The following is a 22,290-nucleotide window of genomic DNA, read 5'->3' on the forward strand; positions in this document are numbered from 1 at the left end:
AGTATAAAAGGCAAGAGCCCGCCTAACATCCAATGTATGAAGCTGATGATCCTTTAAGTTTTGTGAGGCTTTGGGAAAAAGACAGGTAGAAAAATGACCTGGTTGTTGTGGAACTGTGACACGATCTTTGGTAGGAAGGCTGGATGGGGGTGCAGTTGGACCTTGTCCTTGAAGAACACCATGTAAGGTGGTTCTGACATAATGGCCTTGATCTCAGAGACCCTTCTGGCCAAGGTGATTGCCAATCGAAAGACCTTCCAGGTGGGAAGCAATAGGGAGCACGATACTAACAACTCAAAGGGAGGCCCAGTGAGCCTCGACAGGACCAGGTTTAAGTCCTGGGGGAGTTGGTTCGCAAACCTGAGAATAGTCCTTCCAGCCCTTAGAGAAGCTGGACCGTCCTCTCGTGAGAGAACACTAATCTGCCATTCATTGGAGGGTGGAAGGTTGAGAGGGCTGCCACATGAACTTTAATAGATGAGAGTCCCAGACCTTGCTGTTTTAGGGGGAGCAAATAGTCCAAGACAGACTAAAGAGAAGAACGGGATGGAGAGAGCGCCTGTTCGGAGGCCCAGCAAGTGAAACGTTTACATGTGGCCAAGTAGGTAGCCCTGGTGGAAGACTTTCTACTACCTAGCAAGTCCTGTCAAACCTGTTCTGAGCAGGCCAAGGGGGCCATTTCAGATGGGGGAAGGGCAACTTTAACCATGATTCAAGGGGCTACTTAGGCATCTGAAAATGCTAGGTTTTTTTGCAGATAACTTGGAAAACAGCCGACAGGAGCACTGTATCTTATTCCTATATAAAGAAAGAAAAAATACTCAAACACCAATTAAAGACACATTTTAAAGTTTATATGTAAGTTTAGAACAATCAGTAGATAATAGAGCAAGATAGTGCCAATCCCAAGCCTTGAGGTGTCAGTTTTGGAGCCTTGACACAGATATCGGATACACAAGTTTGGATGTTAGCAGCATGGATCTATACGAACAAATGTTGGCAGCCAAATCTTACAAATTGTTCAGACTGGCTTGGGTTTATGTTCACTGAAGGACTTATACAATAATTACAATAAATACAAAGGATTAAGTTGGAAGGATGTTTCTAGTGTGTTGCTGTAAGAGAGTAAACATCACTGCTGTGAAATTCACAGATGGTACTCAAGCTTGTGAGTGTCTGCTGAACCCCTCATAAATGTGTAAGTAAAACTACAACAGGGGATATGAATACTTACCTGCTGGAAGAGAAGGAGATTCAGTAGACTGCTGCAAAATGGCTGCTTGAGGGCAGCAGTTGAGGGGCAGCAGCTCCTCAAAAAGTATACTGGGAAAAGGTCCTAGAAAAGTGCAACCCCACTCAGGAGATTTGGTAAAATCCAGGCATTCACAGAGGAATCAGTGTTTCTGTGTCACAGCCTATGGAACTGACCCAAAGTCCAATGTAGGCAAAAGAAAGATTTCCACAGACTAGTGGGACTAAATGGCCAAACTGGAGTAGTGCTATTCACTAAAAAAAATCAGAAAGTTGGAAAAAAACTGTGAAAGTTCTAAGTGTAATTTAAACAATATTTGTGGTGGTAATAACACATGCTCGTTTCTTCACAGCAGGAAAAGATTACAGGTGGTCTACTCTGCAGTGCTGCTCTTCCAACCTGAAACTTCCAAAGCTGGGCTGTCTGTGAGGATAATTATCCCCTGAATGTGCCTAGGCCAGCATCGCTCTCCCACACCAGAGCAGCCTCCTATCTACTGGTGTCACAAAGGACTTGCCTTACAAGCAAAAGGCCTTTTTTAACATGTCCACATGTGAAGGTGAGGGACAGATCATGATGAAGTTGCAGTGGGGAGGTTTAGGTTGGATATTAGGAAAAACTTTTTCACTAGGAGGGTGGTGAAGCACTGGAATGCATTACCTAGGGAGGTAGTGGAATCTCCTTCCTTTGAGGTTTTTAAGGTCAGGCTTGACAAAGCCCTGGCTGGGATGATTTAGTTGGGGATTGGTCCTGCTTTGAGCACGGGGTTGGACTAGATGATCTCCTGAGGTCCCTTCCAACCCTGATATTCTATGAAATCTGCAGCATCTTCCACCCTAAGCACAAAGCTTGAGAGCTTCCTTCCTCCCACCACTTCCTGACACTGAAACTTGTCACCAGATAATCTGTGGTTTACTGCCTTCAGTCATCAGTGAAGTAAGAATACTGACAAGTTCTATAGAGTTTTTCCCTTTCTACTAACCACCTGTTTTTCCTGGGTTAAATTTGAGCCAGCTACTTTTAATCTCTGATCATCTCTTCCAGGAATTAGGAAATCTATGTAACAAGGAGTTAGGTTGGAAAGAAGAGTAGTTGTACTGAGTAAATCACTGGTTCTCCACTTGTAAGGTAACTCCCTTTTCTTCATGTGTCAGTATAATAATGCCTGCATCTGTAATTTTCACTCAATGCATCTGAAGTGGCTTTTTTTTACCCACAAAAGCTTATGTTCAAATAAATCTGTTAGTATTTAAGGTGCCACCGGATTCCTCGCTATTAGGATGGTCGCCTTCTGCAACTGGTATGCTAAATATCATGGTTAGAATCATAGAATATCAGAGTTGGAAGGGACCTCTGGAGGTCTAGTCCAACCCCCTGCCCAGAGCAGGACCAATCCCCAACTAAATCATCCCAGCCAGGGCTTTGTCAAGCCTAACCTCAAAAACTTCTAAGGAAGGGGATTCTACCACCTCCCTAGGTAAAGCATTCCAGTGTTTCACCACCCTCCTAGTGAAAAAGTTTTTCCTAATATCCAACCTAAATCTCCCCCACTGCAACTTGAAACCATTACTCCTTGTCCTGTCATCTGCTATCACTGAGAATAGTCCAGATCCATTCTCTTTGGATCCACCTTTCAGGTAGTTAAAAGCAGCTATCAAATCCCCCCTTATTCTTCTCTTCCGTAGACTAAACAATCCCAGTTCCTCAGCCTCTCCTCATAAGTCACGTGTTCCAGACCCCTAATAATTTTTGTTGCCCTTCGCTGGACTCTCTCCAATTTATCCACATCCTTCTTGTAGCGTGGGGCTCAAAACTGGACACAGTACTCCAGATGAGGCCTCACCAATGTCGAATAGAGGGGAACGATCACGTCCCTCGATCTGCTGGCAATGCCCCTACTTATACACCCCAAAATGCCATTGGCCTTCCTGGCAACAAGGGCACACTGCTGACTCATATCCAGCTTCTCGTCCACGGTCACCCCTAGGTCCTTCTCTGCAGAACCGCTGCCTAGCCATTCGGTCCCTAGTCTGTAGCTGTGCATGGGATTCTTCCGTCCTAAGTGCAGGACTCTGCACTTGTCCTTTTTGAACCTCATCAGATTTCTTTTGGCCCAATCCTCCAATTCGTCTAGGTCCTTCTGTATCCTATCCCTACCCTCCAGCGTATCTACCACTCCTCCCAGTTTAGCGTCATGCGCAAACTTGCTAAGGGTGCAATCCACACCATCCTCCAGCTCATTAATGAAGATATTGAACAAAACCGGCCCCAGGACCGACCCTTGGGGCACTCCGCTAGATACCGGCTGCCAACTAGACATGGAGCCATTGATCACTACCCGTTGAGCCCGACAATCTAGCCAACTTTCTACCCACCTTGTAGTGCATCCATCCAGCCCATACTTCTTTAACTTGCTGACAAGAATACTGTGGGAGACCGTGTCAAAAGCTTTGCTAAAGTCAAGGAACAACAAGTCCACTGCTTTCCCTTCATCCACAGAACCAGTTATCTCATCACAGAAGGCAATTAGATTAGTCAGGCATGACTTTCCCTTGGTGAATCCATGCTGACTGTTCCTGATCACTTTCCTCTCATTTAAGTGCTTCAGAATTGATTCCTTGAGGACATGCTTCATGATTTTTCTGGGGACTGAGGTGAGGCTGACTGGCCTGTAGTTCCCAGGATCCTCCTTCTTCCCTTTTTTAAAGATTGGCACTACATTAGCCTTTTTCCAGTCTTCCGGGACTTCCCCCGATCGCCATAAGTTTTCAAAGATAATGGCCAATGGCTCTGCAATCACATCCGCCAATTCCTTTAGCACTCTCGGATGCAACTCGTCCGGCCCCATGGACTTGTGCACATCCAGCTTTTCTAAACAGTCCCAAACCACTTCTTTCTCCACAAAGGCCTGGCCACCTCCTCCCCATGCTGTGCTGCCCAGTGCAGTAGTCTGGGAGCTGACCTTGTTCGTGAAGACAGAGGCAAAAAAAGCATTGAGTACATTAGCTTTTTCCACATCCTCTGTCACTAGGTTGCCTCCCTCATTCATTAAGGGGCCCACACTTTCCTTGGCTTTCTTCTTGTTGTCAACATACCTGAAGAAACCCTTCTTGTTACTCTTAACATCTCTCGCTAGCTGCAGCTCCAGGTGCGATTTGGCCCTCCTGATTTCATTCCTACATGCCCGAGCAATATTTTTATACTCTTCCCTGGTCATATGTCCAACCTTCCACTTCTTGTAAGCTTCTTTTTTATGTTTAAGATCCGCTAGGATTTCACCGTTAAGCCAAGCTGGTCGCCTGCCATATTTACTATTCTTTCGACACATCGGGATCGTTTGTCCCTGTAACCTCAACAGGGATTCCTTGAAATACAGCCAGCTCTCCTGGACTCCTTTCCCCTTCATGTTAGTCCCCCAGGGGATCCTACCCATCCGTTCCCTGAGGGAGTCAAAGTCTGCTTTCCTGAAATCCAGGGTCCATATCCTGCTGCTTACCTTACTTCCCTGTGTCAGGATCCTGAACTCAACGAACTCATGGTCACTGCCTCCCAGATTCCCATCCACTTTTGCTTCCCGTACTAATTCTTCCCGGTTTGTGAGCAGCAGGTCAAGAAAAGCTCCCCCCCAGTTGGCTCCTCTACAACTTGCACCAGGAAATTGTCCCCTACGCTTTCCAAAAACTTCCTGGATTGTCTATGCACGGCTGTATTGCTCTCCCAGCAGATATCAGGAAAATTAAAGTCACCCATGAGAACCAGGGCGTGCGATCTACTAACTTCTGCGAGCTGCCGGAAGAAAGCCTCATCCACCTCATCCCCCTGGTCCGGTGGTCTATAGCAGACTCCCACCACTACATCACTCTTGTTGCTCACACTTCTAAACTTAATCCAGAGACACTCAGGTTTTTCTGCAGTTTCGTACCGGAGCTCTGAGCAGTCATACTGCTCCCTTACATATATAGTGCTACTCCCCCACCTTTTCTGCCCTGCCTGTCCTTCCTGAACAGTTTATAACCATCTATGACAGTACTCCAGTACTGTCATGGGGCAGTGAGTCTTTTTAAATTTTACACAAGGAGTCCCAAAGATTAAAATCATATCTCCCCAGCAATGCCTGCTGGTTGGTGATACATAGCTGAAGGCTACCCACTGAATAAACTTTCCCTCCAAAAGATCAAGTCTCTTTGTGTCTTTGTTTCAGGGTAGCACTCCACTGGCTCTGCATTTCCCACTCATTCGCTGCAGTGACCACCAGGTATTCGAACTCGTTCGCCAGTACATAGTACTTTTTCTCTGCCCTCTTCGAGGTGGAGGGCAGAGAAGGAGTTTTCCACAGGGCTTTGACTGCTCCCATCATCGCCTCATTGATGGGCAAGGCCATGTTGGAGGGTGCTGACATCCAGGATGTTAATCAAGCTGTTTGCTGACTCTTTGAGCTCTTCATTCTCTAGACCCAGGTTTGCCATGACCCATTTGAGAAGGTCCTGCTGAGCCCTGAAGTCATCCTGCAGAAGCATGCTACTGGGCCCTGCGATAGCCTTGTCAGGGGAGAAGGAGGCTTACACCAGAGGTGGGGTTCCTTCCTCCTCTTCCACTTCACAACCACTGGAGTCATCTCCTGGATGTTGGCACTGGGATCCAGAGTCAGTATCCAGTGCCGAGTAGGAAGGAGCGATAGTCTGCTTCTCCAAAGCTTCCATATAGAGCCATGCACAGATACAAAATTTGTATCTGCATCCGATCCGCAAAAATCATCCACGGATATAAAGCGGATATCTGCAGATTTCCAGAGCTCTACGAATAAAAGCAGTGGAAGGAGGGGCCCAGCACTGCGGGAAATCCCCAGGGTTGCAGTATGGCCACTGCATCAGCTGGAGGCCTACTGGCCAAGTGCCAGCACCAAAGTCCAGTGGCACATAGGCTGGGTACTGGTGATGTGCCCTGGGTGGAGCGAAAGATTTTCCTTAGGACTCTGAAGAAGAGTCTTCTCTCAGGGACCATCCTGGATCCGTACCCAGTTCTGCCTCCGCATAGTGCCAGGATTCTGTGAGCTGCCAAAGAGTCCATGACCGTGTTGCCAGGATCATGGTAGGCTTACCTTAGAGGGAGCCAGAAGTGCCTGGGAAGGAGCCCTACGCTTCCAGTCGCCTGGGCTGGCGAGTGCCCCCTTGGAGTCAATGGGATTGGAAGAGAGAAGAGGTTCTTCACTACCTTGAAAGCCTCCAGGGCCAAGGGGACCGTCGGACTGCTGGCACCACAGCAGCTTCCAGGTTCAGCAGAGGGTCTCACACTGGACTCAATGCTCTAGGCGGAGTTGACGGTGCCATCTCTGGCTCAGGGGAGGAAGAATGGCACACTGGCCTCTCCCCGCTTGTCCCTCTTCTGCATCAGCAAGCACCCTCTCTAGGTGCGCTGCTGCTTGTGCTTCTTCCTCGGCACCAGAAATGGAGAATGGTGCCAGAAAGAACATGGCGCCAAGGAAATGCTTCGCACAGATGTCAAAGTGCTTGGCACCAATTCAGAGCAGCTCTGCTCTGAGACAGGTCAGAGAGCTGTCAGCCTCCATGAGGAAAGTCTTCAGCTGAATGTCCCAGTCTTCTTTTTTTCTTTTTTGTGTGCAAGGTCTGAAGTCCCTGCAGATCTGGCACTTGTCCTTTACTTGGGTTTCCCCCAGACACTTTAAGCAGCTGACTTGTGGGTCACTCACTGGCACATGTTTGCCACAAGAAGGCCTGAGAACCCTGGGGCAAAGAGTCCCTTGATGACGGGTTAACTAGTCACACTACTATATACATTAACAATAAGAACTATATACACTAACTACAATAACTATGAACAGAGAAGAGTCCAACCACTGCTAAAGAAGCCTTGTCACAGCAAAAAGGATCATTCCAGCAACTGTCATGGGCAGTAAGAAGGAACGGAGAGGATACTGGGCCAATGGCACCCCTTACACCAGCACATACGCGCACAGTTCCAGAGGGCACTAGAGCTGGCCCAAAGGATACCACTAAGGGAAAAATCTCCAGAAACAGTGCATGTGGCATGCAAACACCTACCATGGAATGGACATGAGCAAGTACTCAAAGAATATCTTGGTCCCAATTCATAAAGAACATTTTAGAGTACAATCAGAACTTAATTCTGTTGTAAAGTAAATGGAGTTAAAGAAACAAAAGGAATGATGTATTCACAGTAGTCTTTGTTGCATATCAGGTGCAGTGCTGCAAATCATAACTAGTGTGTTGCAATGTCAGAGGTTGTGTCAGTTTTATTGCAGCAGTAATCTAGCTCAGAGGTGGCTAGGCCATTTCTGAACAGAAGGGGCAGAGTTTCATGGCCAAACTGAAAATGAAAGGGAGTGTTCTTGTTGGAATTGCACATACCCCCTCATGGGATGCACCAACAGTGTGAGCTGCACTGCCAGCATATCCTGTGAATGTGAATGGGCGGAGTCAGTCTCTAAGAACTCTGGCTAAAGGTTAATTTCCCTATCATTGTGGCAATCTCCATATCCAGGAGTAGAAACAAGTCCAGCATGACACTGAGAATTGTCACCAGATAATCTGTGGTGTGCTGCCTTCAGTCATCAGTGAAGTAAGAATACTGACAAGTTCCATAGTGTTTTTCCCTTTCTACTAACCACCAGTTTTTCCTGGGTTAAATCTGAGCCAGCAATTTTTAATCTCTGATCATCTCTTCCAGGAATTCGGAAATCAATGTAATAAGGAATTAGGTTTGGATAGAAAAGTAGTTGTACTGACTAAATCGGCTCGGATGACTGTCATTTTAGTTCTCTTTATTCGGCTGATGTTATGTTCTTTACTTTCGGAATCAAAATCATCAAGGGTTCTCCATGACCATTAGAGTCCTAATGCTCATCAAGTTTTCAGTGTTTTCAGGGTCTTGCCCATAGCTGGACTATACAGGCCACCTGGACACAGGTCATCTACAGTTCCATATTAGTTTTTATTAATTTCACAGATGGTTCTTTGAAAAATATAGTTTCTTTAACACTGCCTCAAAGTTAAAACACGCTAAATCCAATTAAGAGGGAAGAGAGGAGGTTTGGATGAATTTTTGATTTTTCTAAACTGAGCACATACAAATGAGCACAAATTTGTGCTACTTTAAAAGCAAATAGATAGTGAAATGCATAACTGTTTATTTTCACAAGCAAATATGCTGCAGGTGTACAGTTGCATGCACATTTTGTGGGTTCATCTCCAAGTGCACAGTTTACATAACTGGGCCCATCAGGTCCTTGACTGGAATAATTCAACTCTCTCTAACTGTATACTATTACAGTATCCCACTCTCGCACTAATTAGATCTGTTATATTATTTCTAATCATGGTCCCTGGGTTTATTACAGTTGCTTTTAAACATTGATCTATAAAATCTCTTTTTTTGCTATCTATCCAGGTGCTCAAATCTGTTTACATATCTAAATCAGTGGTCTCCAATCTTTTTAAGCCCAAGATCACCTTTTGAATATAAGGGCAACCCAGGATCTACCCCGCCCCTTCCCCGAGGTCCTGCCCTGCTCACTCCATTCCCCTCTCCCTCCATCACTCGCTCGCCCCCCACCCTCATTCACTTTCACCGGGTTGGGGTTTGGGAGGGGGTGTGGACTCTGGGCTGGAGCCGAGGAGTTTGCAGTGTGGGAGGGGGCTCCGAGCTGGGGCAAGGGGTTGGGGTGCAACAGGGAGTGAGGGGTAAAAGCTCTGGGAGGGACCTTGGATGCTGGACGGGGCTCTGGGCTGGGGCAGAGTGTTGGGCTGCAGGAGGGGGTACAGAATGCTGGCTCTGGGAAGGGGTTCGGGGTGCTGGCTCTAAGAGCGGGCTCAGGGCTGGGACAGGGGCTTTGAGTGCAGGAGGGGGTATGGGGTGCTGGCTCCGGGAGGGGGCTTGGGTGCGGCCTCCCGCCAGGCGGCACTTACCTTGGGCAGCTCCTGGTCGATGGCACAGCAAGGCTAAGGCAGGCTCCCTACCTGCCCCGCCCCACGCCGCTCTCAGAAAGGGTCAATGTACCCCTGCCCCCTGGGTGGGGGGAGAGGCACGTGGCACCATGCGCTGCCTCTCTCTGCAGTCTCCGCCCCCTCAGCTCCCATTGGCCACAGTTCCCGGCCAATGGGAGCTGCGGGGGGAGGTGCTTGCAGGCAGGAGCAGAGCATGGACACCCCTCCCCCCTGGGGGCATGGTGACCACTTCCAGGAGCAGCGTAGCCTGGGGCCAGGGCAGGCAGGGAGCCTGCCTTAGCGGCAGCCCCACTACACCACTGGAGATCGCGATCAATTGGGAGAGTCTCTAGGATCGACCAGTCAATCGCGATTGACAGGTTGGTGACCATTGATCTAAACCATTGCATTTTGAAATATAAATCCTCATTGTTAGTTGCTTTCTTTTTTCATAATAAAATAAGGAAATATGAAATACCCCTCAAGAACTTACCAAATGTATAAGATGGTCACGTTCCTGACTTATATTCTCTGCCAAGCTAATAAGATTTGCTAAGTACTGATGAGCTGCCACTTCCTTTTCCATTGCTTCTCCCAACTGCTGTTTCAGAAGACCTATTTTCTTCTGTGATCTCCTACAAAATATAAAGATAAAAACAGGAAAATCTTATTTTTAAGCACTAAATTACTGTATAGCAATTTAAAAACATTGTTTTGGGGCATACATTAGCTTTTAAACTGTACTGTCTTACGAGTCAAATCACATGTAAGGAAAGATTCTGAAACGATGATTTTAAATATAAAAGGTCAATAATCTAACCTTAGTACATTAGAAAAACATCTTACATCCTCTTTGTCAGTTTACAGGAAGACCAAACCTCTTTATCCTCTAATTTTTGGCTGTTTTGTTTCAAGCAATGAGTACTACTGAACTATCTGAATGACTAGCAAATACTGTGAAAACTTTCTTACATAATACATGGATATAAAAAGATGCTCCAGGTATTATAAATATTTTAAAAAATTCTTGTTCACTGAAACAGCTTTATCTCATGGGTATCATACAAAAGAAGTTTGTTGAGCATGGAACAATAAACTCTTTCATAACACTGAATAATTTACCAGGCTTTATTATTCATTAACTCATCATATGCAATCTGACAATTTATCTACTTTTATCAAAGACCTAAAAAATAATCAAATATTTTTTCAGATATGAACTTGCTCAGGAATCCAGGGATACCGCAAGCATCATGGCCTGTGACCACCTTGCATTCTTTCCTGATTTGATGGAGCAGGTGATCATAACAAATAATCATTCCAAGAAATGTCTTGTGATCCATGATAGCTAGAAATCCATGCTGCACACCATGCAATACAAGGGTATTCTAGCGTTCTAATAATTACAGCACTTTTTTTTTAGCTGATGGTTCAAAAAAAAATCAACATTTCAAAATAATAATATTCAGATTATACTTTTGCATGTTCTGTTGTGCTTGCAAAAAGCATCACGGCATATGACCCAGCAAATCCGAACCATACTTTGTCTTGCATATTTTTCCTAAATTCATTTGTTCACATCTTGGAGATTTTATTTTCCTACGTTCTCTGACATTCTGTCCAGTCCATTACATACAGTCAGCCACAGTGGTCTACTATAAGTTGACGACACACATATACTTTTGTTATTTTTTTCATAGTTCTGCATAATACATGCTACACTGCAGTAGGTACTTAAATTCTATGACAATATTCCTTTTTTCTTGTGCAATGTTTGAATATTGGGCTTAATTTCTAGCTTCACAATATGCCTACAATTACTGTGATTGCTTACCTGAATCAGATAATTGGCTAATTATACTTTTCACATGCATTTTCCAGGTGCAGTCATGATAATTGTGCGTGAAAATTATATATTACAATTATTTGGCTAACATATTAAACGTCAGGCCTCTATAGGTAATACAGAAGTTAAATCATATTTCACTGGAAAGGCACACAAATTTTAGAGAATATACTTAATTGGCAGCAATAAGACTTCATGAGTCTGGAGTGGGCTATAGGGGTTGTGGGCCAAGAATATTTTTTCAGTGAGATATTACTTTCTTTTAAAATATTAGTGTCGGTGGAAGGAGATATCCAACTGAAGCAGAAAAGGAAATAGATAAACCTATTTGTCTTTTGTGCCATTTTCAGCTCTTCTTCCAGGATCTTGTTGTCAGCAACTAGGTCATTTTTCTCTAAGAGTAGGCTCTTTTTCTGTGCTTGCAATGATGCTTGTCTTTCCATTAGATCTTCCAGCTCAGCACTTTGCTTTTCCTGTTCCTGTTGCAACTGACTGCAGAAAAAGACAATATAAAATGGGTATCAAAGATCTACTTCACTGAGAAAATGGACAAGTTACATATTTGACAGTATATTATTGTTTTAGCTTACGTTTTACTTAGGTGTCAAAGATACAGATGTTAAAAACTATGCTATAAGTCATATGGCCAACAAAGCATAATGCCAATACAATTATTCAATGAAAATAGGTGTACTGGCAACCCTGCTCTAAATTGGATTTCTATGTATTCTATATAGTCAAAATGTATCCTTTTCTTGGTATTTGGTTTTACTGGTAACTCAAATAACCGCCACTAAAACTGCATGACCAGCAGTGCAGAAAGCGTGTCAATGGATTACTCACAAAGGTAAAAACGTGCTATGCCAAGAGATTAATACATTTCCCTCACACCTAGTCTTGAGCGAAAATAACTCAGCTGAATGTCATAAAACGTAATAAATTAAGTTCTAGACAACCTGAGGTTGAAAGTTAACATTCTCTTAAATACGTTCTTTAAAACTCAAATCACGCAATAAAATATCACAAGCCATCAAGCAAAGAACATATTTTCATGGTGGAGGCAGGAGGTAGTAAAACAGTTCTTGGTTCATTAAAATAGCTTAGCATGCATTTTTATAAGAAACTGAGACACATAAATTTAAAACACACTGATGTTCGTTAACTATAATTCACTTTAAATCCCTTCACTGTCGTGTAGTTTAAAATTCTGATATATTTCATTTTTATTATAAAAAACTAAATCTTAGTGAATGGAAAGAGAAGTAATGTTTCTGCACCAGAGGAAAAAAGTAAAAGCCTTTTACTTTTCACCAGAGGCTTGTTTGATTCAGACATGTTGTTTGAACAGACTGGCTTTATCAAAGTGATGTACTCCTAGGACTTTTTCAGTTTATCTGTATCTTTCCCCTGGAGTAAGGGTTAGCTCCTGAAATATTATAGACTGTTGGGCATGACATGTTTATTGTCAACTTTTGTTTATTCTTTATGTGGTATCTTGCTAGATTTTCAAGATTTTATAAATGAGGATGGACATTTAATTGACATATCAGATTTGTTTTTCCCAATCTGTTGTACTGTAATGCTTGGCATTGCCTAGTAGTTTGTCCTAATCTCTCATACTTGAAATTGTGGAGAATGGAGAACAATAGTGTTTTCAGTTTAGGATCTGAGTATATTTTATACATTTGCTACCAAAGAAGGGAACAAAAAATTGAAAACAATTCAGAAATAGGAAAACAGCTTCTAAGGTTAATACAAATGTTAATATGAATTATCTTATTTCCAATAAAGCAGTTGTCTTATAACAAAAAGACTCCAGCATTTACAATGCAAACTTTGCATCTTTGTGCTATGGCATGAGAACCTAAGTGAATTTTTAAAATGTAATCAAGCAATGGGAATAGTGAAAAATACATTAGGATTTTTAAATTCAGTTTTAATTGTCTATAGTGTTACAGGTAATGACATTTGTTCTCTAAAAATATCATTCTTAAATGTTTCCCCTTGGCGGAAATTTTTTTTGTTTGGCTAAGGTGCATTTTTTGTTTTTGTTTTTATTTATACCTAGATAAAACAGCATATAAACTGTGGGTGAAATCCTGGCTCTATGAACTGAATGGCAAAATGCCCATTGATTTCAATGGAACCAAAATTTCCTCCATGTTTTTATCAGTCTAAAAAATTAAGTTAACAGTTTTCTAAAATAGTATTGCTCCACCTTCTTTGTACTCTGCCAGCTACCTTAACAACATCTGGATCGTGATGGAAAAGAACACTGGGGATTGGGTCCTGGTGCGGCAAAGGGATCTGTATGGGTACTTTGCAGGATCGGGGCCTTTCACACCACTTGTCTGTATACAATATGTAGACCCATACCTTCTTAATGCATTTACCAAAGCAACATGCTCCTTTGCTGTTACTCTGCCATTAAGATTGGCTTTCAGTTCTTCACATGTGGAGCATAAAGACTTCAGCTGCTTCTGATTCTCTGATATCTCCTCTTCCTGGCTCTGTTTCTTAGCTTCCAAAACCATTAGCTGTTTGGTCAATTTTGAAACTTCATGGGGGGGAAAAAAAAAACTGTTGACACAACAGAACTAATTCACTAATCAAGTCAAAATTATAATTAAAACAATAGGACATTATTTCATAGATGCATTAAGCCCTGTGCCAACTTGACTTGGCTTGTCAAATTAAGTATTGCACTTTTATGCTATGGCTCCTGCTATCTGTCAAGCAGTTTATCAAGATGCTAGTCTTATCCACAGTTAAGAATAAAGAGAAAATCCTTATGTTATAGGCCTGAGTTTCACTAACTTCTGACTTGGCCAAAAGTAAACCTCAACCAACCCACCTGAAATTTCATGGGTATGTTCTTATGCCAGGGCAGAGGAGGGGTTGGTTGGTTGTTTCCTGGAAGATTTGGGGCAAACTGGAGAACTGTTTGGAAGATGAGAGTGAGTGAGTGAGTATTGTGACAGGGTCAGGCCAGATGGCGACAGGAGAGTGACCCTATTGGGATCCAGGAAGTGGGGGGGCAAAGCCCATCCACTGCTAAAGGATCCCCCCACAGCCTAAGAGGGGGATCCACAGGACCTGGACACCAAATAAATCCGGGGGACAACTAATGTGAAATAACAGGGACAGGAGTGTGGTCAAAGGGTCAAACTAAGGGAACCGGACGGGGACACCGAGCAGAGAACCCCGGACAGCACCCACTGCTCCTCGAAGGCGTCAAGGGAGTCAGTGGACGCCACCCAGAGGAACTCTGCCCAGATACGTGAACGGACCAAGGATCGGAAATAGGCCCCACAGTCACAGGAGACTCCATCGGTCAACCTCCTCACTCTGGTTTTATAGATGGCCATTTTAGCTACGGCCAGGAGGAGGCTGACCAAGAGATCCCGTGACTTTGTGGGGCCACGGATAGGGAGTGCATAAATAGGAAGGTGAGGGGAGAAGTGCAACCAAAAACGTAATAAAATATTTGTGAGGAGCCAGAATAGGGGCTGCAGCCTGGCACACTCCAGATATGTGTGCCAGGGTTTCCCTCATGCCGCAAAAGGGGCAGGTGTCTGGGACAGAGGTGAACCGCACCAAGAACACGCCCGTGCTCATGGCTCTGTGAAGGAGCCGCCAACTGATATCCCCAGCGGGCCTCGGGACCAAGGTGGAATATAGGCTGGCCCACCGGGGCTCCACACCCTCCAAAGTTGGCAGGAGGTCCCGCCATTTTGTATCAGGGCGGGACACCAGGGTGAGGGAGTGTAGGGTGTGGAGCACGAGCGTGTATAGATGTTTCCTTGGCGCAGTTTGGAAACAGACCGGCTGCAGCTCGTGCAGCCGGCTCACAGTGAAGGGGTGAGGGTGTCGGTTGGGTCCATGGGGTAGGGGCCCAGTTAAAAGGTCCAGCTGGCCTGTGGTAGAGGGTGGGCGGGGCGCGCCCTCATGTAGGACCCTGTCGAGGTAAACTCGAGCAGCGGGTGGCAAAGCGGCTTTCACCTCCTGAAGTACGCGCCGGGGAGTACAAGGTCTGGAGAGCCCCATGCACTGAGCAAGCGTCAGGGGATCCAGCCAGTCTCCCTGGACATAGTCCAGCAGGTCTCTGACTCCTGTGACTTCTGCCAAGACCAACCTCTGGCGCACTGAGGGGGACTCCGCCACCTGCACGCGAAGCTGGGGGTTGTGTAGCAGGGGCTCCGCGAGGAGATCTGCCCCCTCGGTGGCCGCCACGGACCTGGTCGTTGAAAACAGTTTCCAGGTCCGGAGGAGGTCCTGGTAGAAGACCGGCAGCCAGGAGAGGTCTCGCGGAAGACCTCTCGGATGGAGATAAAGGAGCTGCCGGTCATATCGGAGCCCTCAGAAACGGCACAGGAAGGCATGCGCCAGTATGCTCCAAGCCGGACTACCTGCACCATAAAGGAGCCTCTGCAGGGCCTGGAGGCGGAAGACATGGACCTGAGTGTGCAGACATTTCAGGCCCTGCTCTCCCTCCTCCAGGGGTAGATGAAGAACCCCTGCAGGGACCCAGTGCAGTCCTGACCAAAAGAAAACCAGAATCCATGTCCGGAGGGTGGCTAGGAAACCCGGGGCCGGGACCAGGGTGTTGAGCCGGTACCAGAGCATGGACAGCACTAGCAAGCACCAGCGCTCTCCCTCAAAGGGAGAGGCACTGGAGTAGTCCTGTCCATTTCCGGAGCCACTCTATCACCCCGCCCTCTAAATTGTGCCAGTTCTCCGGCGGAGAGGGATGTGTGGCAGAAAGGTAAACGCCGAGATAGAGCAGCGGACCCGCGCTCCACCGGATGGCCTGAAGCGTGGGTGGGAGGGAGCTCGCCTGCCAGCCGTTCCCGACCACCAGGCCAGAGCTCTTGACCCGGGTGGAGGAGGCTGCCGAACAGATGGCCTGGCAAGCCTCCACCCGCACCAAGTCTCCCGGGTCCTGGACCACAAGGAGCACGTCATCAGCGTACGCCGACAGGACCAGCCGCAGCTCCGGCTCCCGCAGCACCAACCCTGTCAACCTCCTTTGGAGGAGACAGAGGAAGGGCTCAATCGCCAGAGCATACAGCTGGCCCAAGAGGGGGCACCCCTGCCGTACTCCTCGCCCGAAGCTGACCGGTTCAGTCAGGGTCCAGTTGAGCCTGACCAGACACTCTGCAGAGGCATACACCGCCCGGAGAAAACCCACGAACTGGGGTCCGAAGCCAAACGCTTGCAGACTGCTCAGGAGATACCCGTGATCCACCCTGTGGAACACCTTCTCCTAATCCAAGGACAGGAGGGCGAACGACAGACCATCCCTACACCCGAGTTCCAAAAGGTCCCCGACTAGATATAGGTTATCAAAGATGCCGCGGCCCGCGACTGTGTAGGTCTGGTCTGGGTGGACCACATCCGCCAGCACGGACCTTAGCCGCAGCGAGATTGCTTTTGCCACAATTTTGTAGTCCATGCTGAGGAGCGAGACGGGACGCCAATTTCATAAATCGTGGAGGTCCCCCTTCTTCGTCAATAAGGCAAGCACAGCTTGCCTGCACGAAAGAGGGAGGACCCCACTCTGCAAAGACTCGGCCCAGACGGTGACTAGGTCTGGGCCGAGGACGTCCCAGAACACACGGTAGAGCTCCACGGTCATTCCGTCCATGCCCGGAGATTTATTGGTGGGCATGCGATGGGGGGGCTTCCGAGAACTCTGCCAGAGTGAGAGGCAGCTCGAGCCGGTCTCGGCCGCCCACACTGACCATAGGGAGCTCCTCCCAGAGCACTCTGCAAGAGTTAGGATTGGTCGGATCCGGGGAGAAAAGGCTTGCGTAAAAGGCTCTCGCCCTCCCACACATCTCCACCGGATCCGTGAGGGGGGTGCCATCTTCTGCCAGAAGGCAGGTGACGTGTTTCCTGGCCCCCCTCCTTTTCTACAGGGTGTAGAAGAAGCAGGAGCCGCGATCCAACTCCAGAAGGAGGCGGATGCAGGATCGAACAAAGGCATCCTGGGCCCGATGATCCTCGAGGGCCCGGAGCTCCTCCCGCTTCTCCCGGCACACTGCGCAGAGGGGCAGATCCTTGGAGCTGGTGGCCAGATGCCTCTCCAGCTCTAAAACCTCCTGTTCCAACTGCTATATCGCCGCATCCCTCCGTCGGCTGGCGTCCCGGGTGTAGTCACGGCAGAAGAGCCGGGCGCGCACCTTCCCCAGGTCCCACCACCGCCACGCCGAGGGAAAGGCATGCCGCTGCCCTCGCCAGGCCAGCCAGAACTCCCGGAAGGACGTCACGAAGCCCACATCCTCTAACAAGCTGTTGTTGAAATGCCAATAGGCCGGCCCCGGCCTCTCCGCGCAGAGGGAGGCCTTCACGGTGGCTAAATGATGGTCAGAAAATGGGGCCGGCCGGATGCTGGAGGAGTGGGCTCATGAAAGGTGGAAACATGATAAATAAATGCGGTCCAACCGGGAGTGGCACGACAAAGGTGAGCCTCCACCCGGACAAAGGTGAACGTGGAAATGTCACCCGGGTGGTGGTCGCGCCAGACGTCCACGAGGGAGTGGTGTTCGACTATCTCCCGGAGGACATCCGCTGCGGCCGGGCACTGCTCGGTCCCCCTCCTCAAGGGTGGTGTTGAAGTCCCCACCCAGGACCAGGCACTCATGAGGATCCAAGGTGCCGAGGAAGGCAGACGCCTGCTGATAAAATTGCAGCCGCTCCGGGCCCGATGGGGCATAGAAGTTAATGAGGTTGACCACAAGCCCCTCCATACGGACCCAGAGGTGCAGCAGGCACTCCGGCACACCCTCGGCGACCCCCAGCACCTCGAGCCGTAGGTTGGGGGAGAACAGGGTCGCCACTCCAGCCGTACGAACTGTGAGATGGCTAAAGTAGATCTGTCCCCTCAATCCAGCCGCCAGCTGTCTTCGGGGGTCGGATCCGTATGGGTCTCCTGCCAGAAAACCACAGAGTACCCCCCCCTTGAAGGAAGGAGAACACCTGGGACCTGCGGAGACCTATCCTACAGCCCCGAGTGTTCAATGTTGCGATGGTGAGAGGTGCCATGAGGAGGGCTGGGGGGGATCCTTACCGGCAGGGATGTTCGCAGCTCCCGATGGGCCGTGCAACAGTCTGTGACCTACCCCATAAGTGAGTAAGGAGTCACGGAAGAGGCGGACCTGCTGGTAGGCCGTGGCAGCCTGCTTCCCGGTCCTTTTACCCTTAACCATGAGGGCCCTCGCGGCCCGGAGGATTTGATGAAAATCCCCCCATCACTGGAGAGCAAGCTGTACCTTGTTGCGGGAGCCACTGACGTCTTTTAAAAACTCCTGCAACTCCTCTCGTAGCGCATGGGGGTGTGGGGTTATGGTCTCCTGGTTATCCCCTGATGGGGCCCTTGGTACAGCCCTGTGGCTCACCGAGACAGGCAGACAGGGTGCAGACCCCCGATGGGGCGCCTGATGGACTGGCGCCACTAGGCCTGCCTCAAACACTGGGGCAATAGGGGATGGCGAAGGGAGGATAGCAGCCCCTAGTGGGTCGGGATAGGGAAACACAAAGGCCGTTCCCTGGGGGTCATCTACTGGAAAAGGGAAGGAGACAGCCCCAGGGGCGGCAATAACATCACGGGAGGTGGACAGGATAGGGACACGGTTAGGGGCAGAGGCAAGATTCTGGACTTCCGAATCCAAGCAGCTGGATGGTGACATCTCCCGATCAGGCTCAAGGGTTAAGGGGGTGGGGAGGGGGCTCTCAGCGATGCTGGGCGCAGGCTCTATGGTGGGTTTGGCAGCCACGGCATCAGGAGGTGGACTATCTTCTGTAGGGCCCCCACCTGGGAAGGAGGTTGATTGCTCCACACCAACAAGGGGTGCCCCTAACGGCTCGGGTCCCAGCCGCGTAGCACTGGCCGTCGCCTCAACAGGCTCCGTGGCAGTCAGCGGGGTGCCATATGCGGCCGGGTTGATGGAGGAGTCCAGGGGCTCCTTGGTGGTGGGAGCGAAAGCAACGGTTAGAGGGAGGGAGCATGGGGAAAGGGGGGCTGGAGTGAAGTCACCCAGATCAAAGCCCGCTGGCATAGGGTCGTCCTCCCCCTGGGTGACCGGGGTCAGACCTAGGGCCTCAGTCTCCTCGTATATGGATGGGAGATCGCTTTCCGCCACCCTAGGGTTCTCCCTGCCGGCACCTGACGCGACGGTTGCCTCGGGGCTCAGAGAGGCTTCAGATGGTACCAGGGCAGGAGGGGCTACCTCGGAGGGGAGGGACTCCCGCGGAGGGGAGATACTGCCTTCCAGTGCTGCCACGACTTCCCCAGCCGGCACCGGTGGATGGAATACACCCGTGGGCAAAGCGGAAGGCTTGGCATCAGTGCCCCCCTTCCTGGTCTTCCGGGGGGCCTCCGCATCAGATGGGAGGAGCGGAGCTCAAGCCTTCCACTTGCCCTGTACTAGGGCCCAGCCCTCCATGGTATCATCCAGGGGCTGGCTAGCAGGGATCATGTCAGGGGGTAGAGGCGATGGCTCAGGGACTCAGGGGGGGCGGGAGGGACCTTGCCATACATTTTGGAGGCCGCCACAATGGCCATGGGCCCCAACACCCTTGCCAATGCCCACATGTAGGTCTCCACATGGGGCAAGGCGGGCACCAGGAGGCAACCGACTTCCTGGTTATGGTGGGAAAGGGGGCCCGGCTGCTATAGATGGTAGCGGAGGAGGTGGGCGGGAGAGATAACATAGTGGCAGGCGGGGGGGCTGCCGCCACCTGGGCGTATGCCCTGGGGGCCGGGGGAGGGACACTCGCAGAGCTGGTGGAGGGAACAGCGGGGAGGGACGCCGTGGCCGGTGCTGGGGCCACGGCAGTGGGGGCAGCCCCTGCCATGGAGGGCCTGGTCTTTTTAGCGGGACCCTTCCCCTTCTTATTATCCTGGCCCTTTCCGCTAGCTGGGAGTGCTCCCCCAGAATCTGAGGGGTGAGGGTCGTGGCAGCAGCAGAGGTCACCCTGGTGCCCGCTGCTGCTGGCGCCCCAGGAGGGGTGGTGGCAGGTGGTTCAGAGGCGGCAGCGGAGGTAGAGGCTTGGGGAGGTGATGGAGGGGCAGGCGGGGGAGGGGCAGCTGGGGCTGCTGGAGGGGTCCCACCCGTCTCGTTCTCCGCCGTCATGAGTGGGGAGGGAAGGGGAGACACCAGAAGGAGGAGGAGAAAGGGGAAGCAGGTCGACCACTCCTCCCCGCTAGGCTGCAGGCAGGGGAGGAGGGTGCCAAAAGGGGTGGGCTGGATGGGGGGGACAAAGCAGGGGTTAGGGGGTCAGTCGCCAAGACGGGGTGGAATTCCGGCTCCTCTAGCTGCACTAGGGGTGGGGGGATACAACAACATTGGGGGTGCAGTGAAGAGGGTTTAAACTAAAATAGGGAGTGGCACAAGCGCATGGGAGGGGGCATGGGCACACTGAGCAAGGGGCTAAGCAGGCTGGAGTTAGGGGAGGGAAACCAAAGGGTTAGCTTCAGAGGCTGGAGCAGGGCAAACAAACAAAGGCTGCAGAGGGAAACAGGCGGGGCAGGCAAACAAACTGAAGCTAGTAGGGGGGCTGGAGCAAAAGGCTGCAAGTGGCAAATGGGGCAGGTAGCAAAGGGCAAAGCTGTGGGGTGGGCAGTCCGGGGGGGAGGAGGGCACGTGCACCCATGTGTGCTTGCACAAAATCTGTTTAGGCTGGCTGCTGCTTCTGGCCCAAATGGTGGAATCAGGGCGTGGCAAGCCAAGCAATCAGCTCAATCCAGAGGCAGGAGCTGAGGCAGATGGTAAACAGCCAGTGGGGGTGCTGGAGGGGGTAGTGGTGGGGGTTGGGGGGGACACAGATGGATCGGGGGGCAGCTCCATGCCACACCCCCTGTGTCCCTACAAACACAGTCATGACCCTCACCCCAAGAGCACAGTTCAAAAGTTACTCAGTCTTAAGACCCCCTCCACAGTGGTCTGCAAAGTCTCTAGATGCTCCCCCACTAGTAGATGGTCCTCTTCTTCTCCTCCTTGGGGCTTCAGCAGCTCCAGGCAGTAAACTCTGCAGCAGCAGCTCCAAGAACTCTAGGTGGTGGTCCAGGCAGGCAGAAAGGACCCCTCTTAGGTGGTTTTGGTGTTCCACAGCAGCAACGACTGGGGCTGGGGTCCCTCACTCCCCACTTCTGGGGAGCAGGCCAACAGACCTCCCCCAGGGGCTGTAGTTGGAGCAGCAGCCGTGCCCGAGGGTGGGGAGTTCCAGCAGCTGGCCAGCAACCAGGTAGTAGAGAAGGAGGGGGTGGTGTATGGCCCAGCCAGGGGAGCAGCTGGAGCAGCAACAGCAGCAGGGAGAGCCCAGGGCCTAGTAACAGCAGTACCAGCAGCAGCAGCCTTCTCCCTCCATGCCAGAGGGCTATAGGAGAGTGACAGAAGGCAGATATATTAGCTCCAGGTTAAGTAGGTCCCTTTTTTCTCGGTAAGGTAACAGGGAAGGTTCCAGAACAATCAGGAACTTTCTGGAAACAATTAAAGCAGATAGCTGTAGGTGTTCTAATCAGCCTATCAAGAAGCTGCTAGAATAAATTAAGACAGGCTAATCAGGGCACCTGAGTTTAAAAAGGCACTCACTTCAGTTTGTGGTGTGTGTGCGAGGAGCTGGGAGCAGAGGCACAAGAAGCTGAGAGTGAGAAGGCATACTACTGGAAGACTGAGAAGTACAAGTATTATCAGATATCAGGAGGAAGGTCCTGTGGTGAGAATAAAGAAGGTTTGGGAGGAGGCCATGGGGAAGTAGCCCAGGGAGTTGTAGTTGTCACGCAGTTGTTACAGGAGTCACTGTAGACAGCTGCAATCCACAGGGCCCTGGGCTGGAACCCGGAGTAGAGGTCAGGCCTGGATTCCCCCCATCCCCCCAATTCCCTATTTGATACTGGAGGAGTTGAACTGGACTGTGGGCTCTACCAGACGGGAAGGTCTCTGGCCTGTTCCCCGATCCACTAAGTGGATCAGCAGAGACTGCGGGGATTGTTCTTCTTCTTTTCCCCATGCTGGCCAGTGATGAGGCTAACTGAGTGAACGGCAGATTTGAGCCATGAAAATGAGGGCTGCCGTGAACCTCTGAGGCAAGAAAATCCACCAATAAGCGCAGGACCCACCAAGGCAGAGAAGGAACTTTGTCACTATATAAAAAAAGTTGTTCACTGCTTGGATTTTTCTTGATGTATTTTGGCTCATCACAACCCCAGAACAGTTTGGCCTAGAAAC

At 49.6% G+C, this 22,290-nt stretch overlaps 1 protein-coding gene across 4 annotated transcripts in view; it reads right to left on the minus strand.

Moving 5' to 3' along the window:
- CEP89 (centrosomal protein 89) overlaps positions 1-22,290 on the minus strand; it is a 133,774-nt gene that overhangs the window by 57,989 nt on the left and 53,495 nt on the right. For all 4 annotated transcript variants that reach the window (XM_073307850.1, XM_073307847.1, XM_073307849.1 and 1 more), the window contains 3 exons: positions 13,436-13,616; positions 11,384-11,551; positions 9,707-9,848 (listed from right to left, as the gene is read on the minus strand). In XM_073307850.1, the coding sequence (XP_073163951.1) occupies positions 9,707-9,848; positions 11,384-11,551; positions 13,436-13,616 (491 nt within the window). The remainder of the gene's footprint in view (positions 1-9,706; positions 9,849-11,383; positions 11,552-13,435; positions 13,617-22,290) is intronic.

This window comes from Lepidochelys kempii, chromosome 12, assembly GCF_965140265.1.
Source record: "Lepidochelys kempii isolate rLepKem1 chromosome 12, rLepKem1.hap2, whole genome shotgun sequence".
Classification (NCBI taxonomy): Eukaryota; Metazoa; Chordata; order Testudines; family Cheloniidae; genus Lepidochelys; species Lepidochelys kempii.